At 28.2% G+C, this 14,755-nt stretch overlaps 1 protein-coding gene across 1 annotated transcript; it reads right to left on the reverse strand.

The window, feature by feature from the left end:
- Positions 1–2,295: 2,295 nt before the first annotated feature.
- Positions 2,296–3,646, reverse strand: LOC133688241 (protein TOPLESS-like). Its single transcript, XM_062107666.1, has 4 exons — positions 3,567–3,646; positions 3,241–3,420; positions 2,766–2,822; positions 2,296–2,512 (listed from the first exon to the last, which is right to left on the reverse strand). The coding sequence occupies exons 1-4, from the start codon at positions 3,644–3,646 to the stop codon at positions 2,296–2,298; spliced, it is 534 nt and encodes a 177-aa protein (XP_061963650.1).
- Positions 3,647–14,755: the final 11,109 nt, after the last annotated feature.

A 14,755-nucleotide genomic window follows, 5' to 3' on the forward strand; every position in this document is an offset into this window, starting at 1 on the left:
GTTATGTGGCTCACTTGGTTAACATGTGGCGCTAGCTTATTGAAGATCAAGGTTTGAGCAGTAGGATGCTGCCTCTATTTTATGTTATGTGACGTATGACTTGTCATCAATCGCATAACTTAAAAAAAAAAAAAAAAAAAAAAAAAAAAAAAAAAGAGGCTGACAGCAAGTCATCTTCTTCATATCAAAAGCAAAAAAAATTCAGGCTCAGGTGCGGGCCTGCCATTAGCCCACGCACATGAGCTTTTCGGTGTAAGCCCATGATTTTCTTAATAGCCTTTTAGATTTTTTTGGGTTTTTTTGTATTTTGTTTTATTTTTCAATGACATACTTTAATATTAGGGTTTATTGAATTTTATTATTTGGTTTTAGGTTGATTGTGAAATGTTAATTTTTATATTTTCTTGTGTTTTTTATAATATAATATAATAAAATAAATAATTAACCAAGTAGAGTTTATAAGTCAAGTTATGGATTTAATAAATTAACTAGGATGAACTTAGTCTTTTCATTTTCTTTTCCTTTAATTTTTTTTTTAATTTATCAAGTCGATAATATCACGTTAAAGTAACTCTTATCACATGATTTAAGTTAAAACTTATATTAGGATTTTTTTATATTTAAATTGTTGTACTAAATTTAATGATAATGTTAAAAAATATTTAATAATTTTAATATTATTTTTTTACATTCCAAAAAAATTAATAAAAAAACCAGGAAAATAAACTAGTAAACTTCTAATTTAAACTAGCGTGAAGCTAGGATAAATGTATAGCCTTTCACAATTAAAGATAGCGTTTGTGTTGATTGTTTTCTTCTTCTTTTTTTGGGGTATTTGTGGATAATTCTTTTTCCTCTTGCATGGTAAAACCTAAATATCTCCGATTTAAATCTTAAGTAAACTGTAAATCCACACTCGAATTGGAGTGTTCATAACAAAAATTCTTTCATATTTATCTATTTAATTTCCTAGTCGAACCTAAATATAATTACACATAGTTATCCAAATCTCCAATTTTACAAACTAGGCCAAAATTAACCCAGGTGTGCAAATCTAAATCTTGGTTGTTGGCAAGCCTTGAATTGGCAATTGGAATCCACCATACATCCAAATGTTAGCAATATCTTTGCTACTCCAAGGCTCAATTGGCAAGTAGAGCACAGGAAACCTCACCATATATGAAAGCATTTATTTTCTTGCTGCAAAATTGAAAATGACTCTGATACAGACATTTAATCATCCTTTTGTGTTTGATATTATCATATACCCAAACTTAGGGAAGTTCTTCAATCATAGAGCTATTTTTTAACCAATTTTCACATACTAATATATATATATATTAATTTTTGAGAACTAAATTTGAAGAATATTTACAACTCAAAAAAGATGCGTTAAACAAAAAAAAAATAGTTTTTGATTATTGTTTAAAAAAAAAGACCGAGGTGAGAATATAATAAACGTATCTTTGTGTCATTTATGTTATGAAAAATAAAAGTTTATTTCAAAACTGTATGAAACAAATTTACATTTTTTTTTCGAACCAAAATATTTATATTAATTTTTTTAGGTACTTTTTATTATAAAACACTAACCAAATATATTTATATGGTAAATATTTGAAAGATATTTACCATATAAATAGCAAATTTCCAGTTCAGGATCTTTACAAGCTTTCTAGTTTGTCTTAGACAGGTCACTGAGACTCAATTTTTCACTCGAGACAAATATTAATTAAATCATTTTGGCCTATGTTATCTCTCTGGTTTACAATTGGAAGTTTTAACTAAATGCTAGCAAAGAACTTGAAAGCTATAAAAAATTAATTGAGTTTTCAAAAAATTATTATAATAACAATCTTTTGTTTCTGTTTAATTAATATTAATGGTAATGGTATTCTCGAATTAAGTAAATTTCATCTCCGTTTGAATCTTAATCAAATTATTTACATTGAACTTGGATTTTTATTAAAAAATATATATATTTTCTTGCATTATGAGAGAATTTCATCCTTCCATTGTGTTAATACTGTTCTAGTAGTGCTCTGATTTTTAAAATTAATTAATTGGATGTGTATTTGTGCTGTCCATAGTGCGGTTTGGAACGTCTAAAGATATTTTATAAAGATGGACACTTTGTAAGAAACAAGTTTTCATTACTAAAATCAAATCTATTATTGAGGGGGGAAATCAAATATTTTTTCTTCTACTTGTTATTTGATCTTCCTCCTGTGGGCTAATTAAAACAATAGTAAAAACATTTGTTCTGATTGCTTTTAGGAGGCTAGTTTGTTGCCCCTAAGACCTCCCGGAGAAGGTGACGTCCCTAGTCATTGAAGTGCTCCCGTCAAGATCTCCACGCACAAGGAGACGAAGCAAGGATGCATTTCTGCTGGTAGGAGGATCCATTTTGCCTTTGAATGCTGGATTATCTGAAATAAATGTCTTAAGTGCATTCATCACGTGAATCCTTTCAATCTTTGGATCTCCATAGCTGCGAAGTGTTCCATGTTTCCTACATAAAAAACCAGTCAAGAACAATTAAACTTTTATCAGTGTAGTAAACATAAGATAACGCTATAATTAAGAATATTTTTCCGGAAATCATTTTCTAAAACTTTTTGGTAAATTAAATATTATATTCTTAGCAAATTAGCATTGTTCATAAACATATAGATTATAAGTCACATATAATAGTGTAGAATTCGCACCTAAAATCATCCATTGTCAGCAGTAAGGTAGCATCTCTGAACAATCTTTCATTATACCTTGAGAAATCTTGCAATTCCTTCGTGAGAACATCAAGGGCCTTAGGACGGTCTTTCCTGTCACACATGTAATCGTCTATAGTTATTTACATGAATGGCTTAATCAAATTTAAATAAGCTAAACGATTAGGAAAACAACACATGGCTTACAATAATATTATTATACTCGGCCGGGTCTCATTGGTCAATACAGATCATAGTCAAGGTAAAGTTTTAAAAAATCTAAGTGAAAATTAATATGATATGATTCAATTAACATAACAAAAATTAAGTCAACTTACGATATAATTTTAATTTACTCGAATCAATATTTATTAATTTATTCAATCTTTGATCGAGTCTTTAACTAAGTCGAGTTTAATAACCTTGGTTTATTATTCTATATCTGTATTACATATAAGTCAATAATATCATCAGTTGTGAGTGTCATTAATTTGTATTTCTCAATTTGACATAAAATCAAGAGTTTTAATACCTGTCTAATGCTTCGAGAAACTTTTGTTTCCTTAGTTCAAAAAAGATCTTGGTAGAATCCAAGTTATCATGCATATTAGTAAAACCAGATAGATACTTCTCAGCTTCGTCGAATTTTCCTCCAAGCACCATTATCTCAAAATGCTTAGCATCAAAGAAAATTCCTGTCTCGCGCTCAAGACTACACATAATCAATGAAAAATAATAGTAATATTAGAAAAAATATATATAAAAAAGAGAAATCCGAGTCCAGTCTGTGTAATAATTTTTCATTTTATTTATTTATTTATTTATTGTGGGTGGAATAGAAAGGAAAGAAAAACCTACGCATGAGCAGTGTCTTGGAGATTCTCATACTTAAGGAACTGTAGGATCGTTGACAGAAGATCTTTATGGACAGGACTCATGGTTAAACTTGCACCAAAAGACATGATAGAAGGGGAAGATCTAACAAAAGTAAATAAATAAATCAGACCAATTAAAATTGAGTATTAGTATACGGGTTCAAAATCAAATCAAATTATATCCAGAACAAATAAAAATTAATCCAAACTGTTGTGCTGTATGTGTGTATATGATATTCAACAAAATCTCTAATATTATATGCAAAAAAATTATCGTCCAAACAAGAGAATCATTCATAGGACAAAGAATCCTACCCAAAAAACAGGGATGATGGGATGGCAACAAAAAAGAGAGCCAGAAAACTCTCTGAAGGCTCACTGAAGAAAGAGAGAGCAAGCAAGAACCTTGAAAGTATAGCACTAGATGTTAGAATTTCTGTGTGGAAAAATGTCTTCGAGAAGCATCCATTTATAATATTAGTGGTCTGTGCCCATGTTGGTTGGTGGAGATAAGCTACCTGCCTTATATTCAAGTAGTCACTGTCCAAATAAAACCTTAGGGTTTGGCATGTACACCTGCGCCTCGAAAGATTGACATAAAGGTTGGCATTTGAAAAAGGAAAGTCCTCGACCATATCCATGGCGTTTGAGCAACACTCTCTCTTTTGTCAAAACTATTAGAGGGCTTTCTCTCTGGTTCGTTTGGACGGAACGTCTGGCAACCATGGGTTTCACAGGCCTTCACTATATTAAAATACATAGATCCGTGATTGAAAGGCCAATGTCATTTTAATTTCACGTGTAAAGCTATAGTAATTGATTTTCTTTTTGTTTGGTTGGATGTATGAATCTTGGGTTGCGTGGGGATAATTATCGTTCTAGTTACGTGTGGAACTCGATGTTTTATTTAGAATTTTTTTCATGTTCTTTTAAAGTTTGGAACTAAAATCTTTTAATATAAATCTCAAATCTTAATTATTAGGATGTGATAATATTAACAAATTCAAAGTACTTATGAATAGATTTTCTAGTGGTTGCATCGTGGGTTAATCCGATGTTTTAGTAAAATACTATATTTTTCATGATTTATGAAACTTGTAACTTGTTGTATAAAATTTATAATTAGCAAAATAATCGTTTTTAGTGGGATTCGAGGACCATCGAGTGATAAAATCAGCATGGTTACAATAACTAAAAGAATAAACATTATTTTTAAGAACAAAAGTATTTATTCTTAGTTTTGATATGGTAAATGTTCCGGAATTAAAAAGGTATTTTTGTAGAGAATAGAGAGTGTTATAAATTCTTTATGGTTTAGGAGGTATTTATAACTTTTGAACATTGTTGTTTTACTAAAGTGGAGGGCTAAAAGATCATTTTCTCCTGATAACATTAATGAAAGATAAATATATTTAACGTAATATTAATGAAGGACAAATATCTTTTACACAATATTAATAAAATGGAAATATGTTGGGTTATTGAGAGATTTTTTATACACCTAGAGGTGTTGGAAGTTGAATATCCATAATATTAACATTTTATATTAAAAGTCGTAAGCATAAACAAATAAAGCTTGTGGCTCAACATGAAGCCTATAATGATCTCCAAACATTTAACTCTTTACGCTTGGCACACCACCAAACCCACAATCAATAGGTATAGCAGTGAGCAAAATCCATACCCAATTAGGCTTGGCATGCAGCTAAACTCAAGGTCGATAGATCGAGAAAGTCATCAAACCCATGCCTAAATGGCTTTAGTGCACAGTTAAGTTTAAGGGTATTTGGTTTGACAGCTCGTCAGACCCATACTTGTTTCGGCTCAGCATATGGCCGAACCCGAGAATGTTAAATTTAGTAACTCGTCAAACCCACGATCACTTAAGCTTAACATGTGGCTAAACCTAAAGACATTTGATCTAGTAGCTCGTTGAACTCATGTTCGTTTGAGCTCGGTATTTGGCTGAACTCAATGTCCTTTTGGACTCAACACATAGCTAAATCCAAAAATGTTGAGTTTGGTAGCTCATCGGACTCACGTCTACTTGAACTCAACACGTGACTAAATCCAAGGATACTATGTCAAAGTTTAATTTATATTTATATGATTTTTTATTTTTTGAAGAAAAAATTCTTTAAAAAACATGAGCATGGATCTTATTCATAGAGTTCACTAATTTGTGTGGATTTTCACTCCTAAAATTTGAATAAAATCATTTATTTAATCTATGTTTTTGTGTTAATTACATAATTTTATTTATGTGTTAAAATTTATTCAAGTAATACCTTGTTTTTATCAAGTTTTGTCCTATTTAAGTGCTTAAATAGTATTATTATTGTTTTTATAATTCTCACTAGCCGTACTCATTTTTTTCATGCTATCCATGTTCCAATTAGTAATTCTTCCACCATTAATTTTTTTTATTTTCTGATTTATGAAAGTTCTTGTCAAGATTTTAAAAACATAAAATGGAATCCATTAAATGAACCATGGATTTTAAATTGATGTAAAACACACTATTTTCAATAAATTTGGAATTAGATATTTTTCTTTTTCTTTGGTATTTTTCAAAGGGAATCACAAAAATAAATTATGGAAACAACAATGGGGAAAAAAAAAACTAAGAGAGAATCAACAAACACCCTCCTCAGTCCTCACTCACTCCTCAATTCCCGCTTTGGAGCGTGTGCCAACAACTCACTCTGGAGCGTGGAGAGAATCTATCCTATCACTGTTACGTGTGACAACTCCTCTCTCCACGTGCAGTGGGTCCACGCGGCTTCTGTCTTCCATGTCATCTAGAACACATTTTTGGCTGTCTTAACTCTCAAGGCATAAATGTAATAAGATTTAACAGCTAACCAGGCTTAGCCGTGGATGGTAAGAGAATCTGCAGAGTTAGGGCAACTTAAATTGTTGTGTCAAGATAAAAATCTTATTTACCGATTGAGATCTTGCACGGCCCGACTAAAATTGCCAGAAATCTACTCGATTTAATACACAAGAGCCAAGACTTTGTATGCCATAGAAGATTTGTCTCAACATTATCAACGAATGATAAATACAATATCCACTTGACATGTATAGAACTTTCATTTGGATTTGATTTACATTTTTCACGATCCAAGCAATGGATACTCGTATTTGTAATGAGCATATGCATGCACATAGGTTTAGAGTTTTCTCTTTTAAAAAAATAACACAATAAAGAGGTTCTTCAATCCTTGTTTAATGAAGGGCATGTTTCGAAGTGTGGTTGCGGTTGTTTTTTAAAGTGCTTTTCATGCTGAAATGCATCAAAATGATATTTTTTATTATTATTTTTTAAAAATTATTTTTGAAATCAGCGTTTCAAAATGATTTAAAATACATAAAAAAATAATTTTAAACTAAATTTATTTTTTAAATTTTTGAGGAACGCGATGCAAGAACACTAATCATATTATCCATATATGCTTGAAATGGTGTGTTCAAATAATTAATTTTTTTTAAATCTTCTCTTAAAATTCAAGGATTAAACTCACTAATTAGTGAATGTTTATTTTTGTGTTTCAATATATTTTTCAAATTAGTTTTCACCAAAAAAAATATTAAATTAATTTTTAGATATTTTTTATTATTTTAATACATTTTTAATCAAAAAAATATTTTTAAAATAAATCATACATTACAATACCAAACATATATTCAATCAAATTGCTTAAAGGTTTTAATTAGAGTTTTAGGGTATAGTTGGTTTCTTTTTGTAATAGCTTTTTAAAAAGGATTTGTATCCATAATTCTTCAAGTATTTGAATTGGACGAATTATAGATCCATTATATGTTCATTAAAAACCAAAAAAATCTGTGTTTTTTTAATTAAATCTTGAAATAGGATCTGTGTTACTCCATCTTCTAATGCAAAAGCAAAATAATAAGATAATTTCATGTATTATTACGTGATATTTGAAGATTAAGACCCTAACGGTAGTACTTAGACTCTCGAGGTAGCAAATTTTAGATGGTATTCGGTACCAAGATTAAAAAAGAATTGAAGAGGGAGACAATTAAATTTATTTATTTTTTCATTTCAAGACAAAAAAAAATGGAGATGGAGAAAAGAAAAGGAGTGTTGCTGGGAGAGCAAAATTTACTCTTCAAAAAAGAAAAAGAATGTGGCCCAAGCCCACAATTCTCCACTTCAATCCTAGGCCTTACAACCCTAATGTGGGCCGATAAACTAGCCCAGAGTACAGATACCATTTTCAACCGTCAACAAGAGTTGAAATAAATAAGGTATTAAATAATATAAAATTTCAAATCCAACTCAGAAATGTGTGTTAAGATTATATAAGAAGATTAACTTACACACAGACTTGAAATCAAGCATGAAAATAAGAATTTTCAATCATGCGTATTTAATGAATATAGTTAAGATTTTTCACTTGAAAATATATTAAAATAATATTTTTTATTTTTTAAAAATTATTTTTGATATTAGTACATCAAAATAATTTAAAAATATCAAAAAATTATTAATTTTAAAAAAATAAAAAAATATTTTTTTAAAAAAATACTTTTAAAATATAAAAATAAATAGGAAGATGAGAAGTTACATGAGCATGAAGTCAACTCCTAGGGATTTATTTTATTACTTCTTATTTATTTTTCACATTCTTAACTAATTGTCAGATTAGTTCAAACGTCTATTCAGCTTGTTCTGTACAATTTTACGTTTCATTGAAAGTCAAAGACATATTGAAGGGGGAAATGGGGCAAAATGAAGAATATGAAGCCAAAAGGAATGGGGAGGAAATTCTCCAAAATTTATTAGTGTGCCTGGGAGTTATTAAACGGCCCGGTTAGGTGGGTCAATTTAATATTTTAATATTTTATTTATATTTTATTTTAAATTAAATTTATAAAAATTAATTTGACATAATCCAGTTGAAAACTTGATTTAATTTAAAAAAATTAAAATAATATTATTTTAACTTATTTTTAAAAAATAATACAATTTTAATTTAACTAGAATTAATTCAAATTAACATGATAAATTTAAGCCGAGTTTTAATAATTTTGATTTCAATGATATATATTAAATTTGAAAATTCAATAATAAATTGAATTCATGATCATCAATAAAACTTTAGTAAAATTAGAAAGACATAGTCTATAAAATTGAATGCCACAAGTAATTCTCTTGTTGGAATTGAAATTATTATCATTTGTAATTTTGCTAAAATAATTGGTCTATTTCTTTTTCTTCCCTTTTTTCACATTAAGATCCAAATTTATTGATGATTCTTAATTGTGAAAGTTATACCACATGACAGGTAATAATATTTTGAAGGGCAAGAGTCGAGCTTCTGGCTACCTTTTGTTTTCTATTTTTTTTCGCAAAAGAAAGGAAATAGAAAAAACATGGTTATTAAATTTTTACCCGGCCAAAAACTTAGGTTACTAGCTAGGTGGATTGACTGGAGTTTATCCAAAATAATTTTATTTTGAAAAGAAAAGGAGTCAAACTAGATTTTGTTCTGGTCTATCCAATCACAAGTTAACTGGTTAGCCAATCGAGTCACATTAAATTTAATTGTTATTAAATTTAATTTGAGATTTGATTTGGGCAAGGAGCCAGGTGGATTGGCTATCAGTTTGATCTATCGAACTATATTTTAGTGGTGTTTGGGAGTATGGTAGCGATTATTTTTTAAAGTATTTTTTGATCGAAAATACATCAAAAAAAATTTTCTATTTTTTATATCAGCATATTAAAACAATAAAAAAATATTTAAAAAAAAAACATGATTTGAAATGAGCTCACGATGAACCATTTAATAACTTTAGGGAAAACTAAGCAATGATATGAGCTAAACCATAGGTATCTGAAAAGAAGAAAAGAATAACATGCATGCCAAATGTGTTAAGGAATCTCAAAAGAAGAGTCCCTCTTCCAGAAAAAAAACTGGTCAAGCACAACACCAATAAAAACACCATCTGTTTTTAATTGCATTTTTTTTAGCACTCAACTTTTAAATTATATAAAAAAAATCTCATTAGTTGACTAAAAGGCAATGGTTCTTGGAGAGGATAATCTTCATTTAGCTCTGCTATGATTTAAATGATTAAGAAATGAAAGAGCGTCATCAAACAATGGACATATCTTTTATGAGGTCCAGTCTTGCTTTCTTTAAAAAAAAAAAAAAAGAAGAAAATTGCATCTAAAACCTAGTGGATTTCTCGTTGAAAAAAAAATAATCTGGATAGCACCTACCACAACTTTAGCTTCTTTAAGATGGAGCCAGCTTACACACGCACATTAATTAACAAAAAAAGAAAAAAAACTAAAAGAGAAACGGTTTTTACTATATATTTCCTTACCTAATACTATTCATTTGAATAGTATTTTTTATTCTTTGTTTTTTTTAATCTATGTTTTATTTTTAATTTTAATTACACCCTTTAACATTATATTTATTGAAACTTAAGTTTCATAATTTTTTTTCAATTTACTTTTTATCAGATTATACAATCTCATTATTAAACCGCGAGTTTGATTGATTGACTTTAGTGTTTTTTATCTTTTTCTTATTAACTATTTTCTTGAATTTATTTTTAAATATTAGGTTGATTAAAAATTAAGTTTCATAATTTATTTCGGCTTGATTTCGATAAGGTTATCTTTATCTCATTACTCAGGTCATAGATTTGGTTGGTTAACTTAGGTTGACTCGAGTTGTTTTTTATGTTTTTTTTAATTGAATTTTTTTTTATCAATTTCATACTATTCACTAGAATTGTTTTTTTTTCCTCCTTTGAAATTTTTTCAATCCGTTTTTTTTTTTCAATTTCAATTATATCTTTCAATATTAGATTTATTATAGATTGAATTTAGTATACCTCTCCTTATAAAAAATACTATTCTTTAAAATAATTTTTTTTCCTCGTTTGTTTTTTTAAAAAAATTTTAATTATATCCTTGATTCATGAACTGATCATTATACTGGATCTATCACCGCATCAAGTTTTAAAATTACGCTTGGAACTGAGATTTCTTCTAACAAATTCAAGAATCATATTGATTTTTACCACAATCAAATCAACAAGTAGATGTGCCTAATCGCATCATCTATCACTCTCCCGACGTTGATTACATGTGGAGCCCTCATTGCTTAAATATCTCATACATGGGTTGCAGCTCATCATGTTTACTCGTCCAAAGTTACCCTTGAAAATTCCTTGGAGTTCCTTCCTAGCGTCTCACATGCCCCCCTGTTATTCCTTAATTATTCTTACATCATCGACAATCAAAGGTTACACGTGGAATATATGAGGAAATAGAAATTAGAATATATATACACACACACACACGAAGAAATAAAGGATGAGATGGGAGATATATTGAAAAGTTGTGTGACAAAGAACTGCTTGATAAAGATGGGAGAGATTATTCAGAGACGAGTGGCCTTCCTTTTTTTAACAAGGGATTACGCGTGTTTTAATCTGGATTAATGAAAAAAAATAAAATATCTCCGTAAGCACTGGAGGAGAGTGGTTTTTTAGTCATTTGGATATCAAAGATTTTCTATGACTCGGCCAATTGCAATCCCCTTATTTCAATATCCTCATATTTTAAAGTATCATTACTATTTTTTATTTATTCATGCAATATAACTACATGATGATCACATGATAAGTTCAACAAATAGTTAGGGCCAATTATTAGGATTATGAATAATATATATATATATATATATATATATATATATATATATATATATAGATAGATAGATATAGATATAGATATAAAAGATAGTAATTCAATATTCCTTACCTGATTTGTTTGATTATGAATATATTTAATAGTGTACAAAATATGCATCTGATGATAAAATAAATTGGAAAGAATTAAGAGATGAAACAAGTGAATTATCATTTAATTTGATAAGGAAATGTAAATCTAATTTCAGAATCAAAATCAAGAAGATTAAATACGTTCTTTAAATTATTATTTTTATTAAAAAATGGGATAATCATTTCATTTTATAATATTTTATTAATTAAGATAATTATTGTATGATCATGTCATAGTTTTTTATAAAAATACATCGTTTCAAGTTTTTTTAATAAGCACCAACCTTTCCGGTTACTCTTTTTAAATTTTTCTTGGAAAATTCATGTTTTTTTATTTATTGTTTTTTTTTAAAAAAAAAAACTGGATTTTTAAACAAGACAAGATGAATCCGCTGCCATTGTGAGAAGCTGACACGTCGTGAGCGAACAAAAGGCAGGAAAGTTCTGCACCTTAGACTGTGAGTGAAGCAACCATTTAGCGGACAGACAGGAGTAATGAGTCGTTACATCAGCCATCAAAGGAGGGTCTGGACCGCAAAATGGCTTTTATTTAACTTGTCGTTACGTCAGATAGAGACATTCATGCACTGACCAAAGTGTTCCATGCTCTCCATCTCTGATGCACCCTGGAGCGCGTGACAACACGTCACACATTCATGTTACAGTGCCTGTGTTATTAAATTCGGAAAAACAGGTAGATCCGGACTTGACTAGCCTGTTCGAGAAAAATTATCTTCCAATTTACTTCGGTCAACTAGTTAAAATATAGTTTAATTTTTTAAAAAATATAAATAAAACATGGTTATTTTAGTTTTAATTTTTTTTGAATAACATCGTTTTAATCAACTCGCTAAATTTAAAATATATTAAATAGAATCATTAACCAAGCCCGAGTTTCATTTTTATGTAAAGTACTCCAATCCCTTTCTTTTTTAGATAAGTGTTTGTTTGGTTCGAAGGCTAATGATAGCACTATTTGATTAAATATGTTGTTGAGAGTTTGTGTTTACTGAAATAGTTAAAAGTATTATATCATTGCCCTAACTGGGTCACATAAAAAAAACTTTAACATGAAAAATGTTTGGACATTATTAATATTTTTTATAGTAGAAAAATATTTTAATTTCCGTGGAAAATTTTTTAATATAACCTGATTGACTTGGAGGATCCTAAGATAATTCAAACGACTAGTAAAGAAATAGCTTGACTCGAAATAAATATCCAGATGATATTTTTTTATAAATATTAAAGCAATAACATATTGAATCAAGTTGGTTCAACCTGAATTAAAATGTTATTTCGCAAGCTGAGTTGTGAGACTATGATAACCTCTTAGAGAGCAAATTAAAACAAATTATAAAGTCTAATTTTCAATCAACCCAATGTTTAAAGATGAAATTGAAAAAATAATGATAAAAAAATACAAAAAAAGACCCGAGTCAACCCGGGTTAACCCCCAATAAAAAAAATTAAAATAAATGATGAATCATAATTCTCAATTAACACAATGCTAGAAAATGGAATTGAAAAAAGATGATTAAAAAAATAACACAGAAAAATGACTAGACTTAACTCGAGTTAATCTTCTACCCGTGACCCGCGTCATTATACGAGAATAAACTCTTAGAAAGCAAGCTAGAATAAATAACAAAATCTAATTCTCAATCAATCCAATGTTAAATGATAAAATTGAGGGGAAAAACACTCAAGTCAACAGAGTTGACTTGTCAAACTTGTGGTCTGGGTTATAAGACTGTGACAACCTCATAAAAAATAAATTAAAAAAATTATAAAGTCTGATCCTCAATAAACTTAATGTTGAATGATGAAATTAAAATTGAAAGATCAATTAAAAAAAGACACAAAAAATAATTCGAGTTAACTCACCAAACTCATAACCCGAGTCACGAGATATGAATAATCTCATAAAAAGTAAACCAAAACAAATTATGAAATCTAATTCCTAAGTAACATGATGTTAAAGGATAAAATTAAAAAAGAAATCAATTAGAAAAAAAAACTAGCCAACCGAGTTAATCTGTGAAACTTATAGTATATATCATAAAATAGAGATATATACCAATCCTCAATCCTCTAATAATCTAATATCAAAAAATAAAATAAAAATATAATTAAAAACAAAAATATAATTTGAAAAAAAAAACTAAAGGAAGAAAACAAATCATTATTTTAATGAATAGTGATGTGTGGTGCTTCGTCTTTGATATTTTGTTGTTAATTGTTAACGTATGTTTTAGTTTATATATGTACTTGACGTGATAAATGATTATTTAGTAATTTTTTACATATATTTTATTTATTTATTTATTTTGATACACCAGTGATGGTGTAAAAGTCTACGTAAGAGTTGAATGTAGTTTCCTGATTTTTACCTCTTCAAGCGTAGAATTCATGTGAGAAGGTGGTGTTTGATGCGTGCGTGTTGTTTTAAGAGGATGTTTGAGAATGTAATTATAGTTATTTTTTAAAATATTTTTAATTTAAAAATATATTAAAATAATATTTTATTATTGTTTTTAAAAAATTATTTTTTATATTAGTACATCAAAATAACCTAAAAACACAAAAAAATTAAAGCAAAAAAAAAAAAAAAAAATATTTTTTTAAAAACGCTTTTAAAATGCAACTCTAACTTTATTTTTCCCATTCAAATAGAGTTTAAACCCTTTCTATAACTTTAAAGATTTTATCTAAATAGTGAATTAAGTTAAATCTTTATATTACCATTTAATGTAAAATTCTAGATGATTTCATAAAAAAATATGGTGTCTAGCGAATAAATCAATTCTAATGCGGACTACTTGTTTAAAACACGAGTTAAAAATAATTTATTCTTTAATGAATATCAAGGATAAATCGTTGTTTTTTTTATATATTAAGGATAAATTATTGCTATAAAAGAGAGTCTTGTTCTTCAGTATTCTAAAGATGCTTCTATCCGTGTTAAGATTAAAAAATCTATGAGTACTTACAATGAAATTATCCTACCTTGTTAACTTGGGATTTGGTCGAAGGATTTTTCAAAAAATGTTATAGAAAAGATTGTGCACTTGCCATTTTATTTTTCTTATGAGTTTTAAAATTTTACCTCATATGTATTTTAAAATGTAAATTTATACCCACTAAAAAGATTTAAATATTTAAATAAATCACAGCTTAATTTAAATAGTAATTGGAGTTCATATCACAAGTAAATTCTTTTTTTAAAAAAAAAGAAGAAAAAGTTGAGTGCACACTAATTTGTCTAGATTTGGTTTGAAAGAATTCTCATCTTATATAGCAAATTATAGTAAATGTTGGTAGGTGCCACTC

Source organism: Populus nigra, chromosome 3 (assembly GCF_951802175.1).
Source record: "Populus nigra chromosome 3, ddPopNigr1.1, whole genome shotgun sequence".
NCBI lineage: Eukaryota > Viridiplantae > Streptophyta > Magnoliopsida > Malpighiales > Salicaceae > Populus > Populus nigra.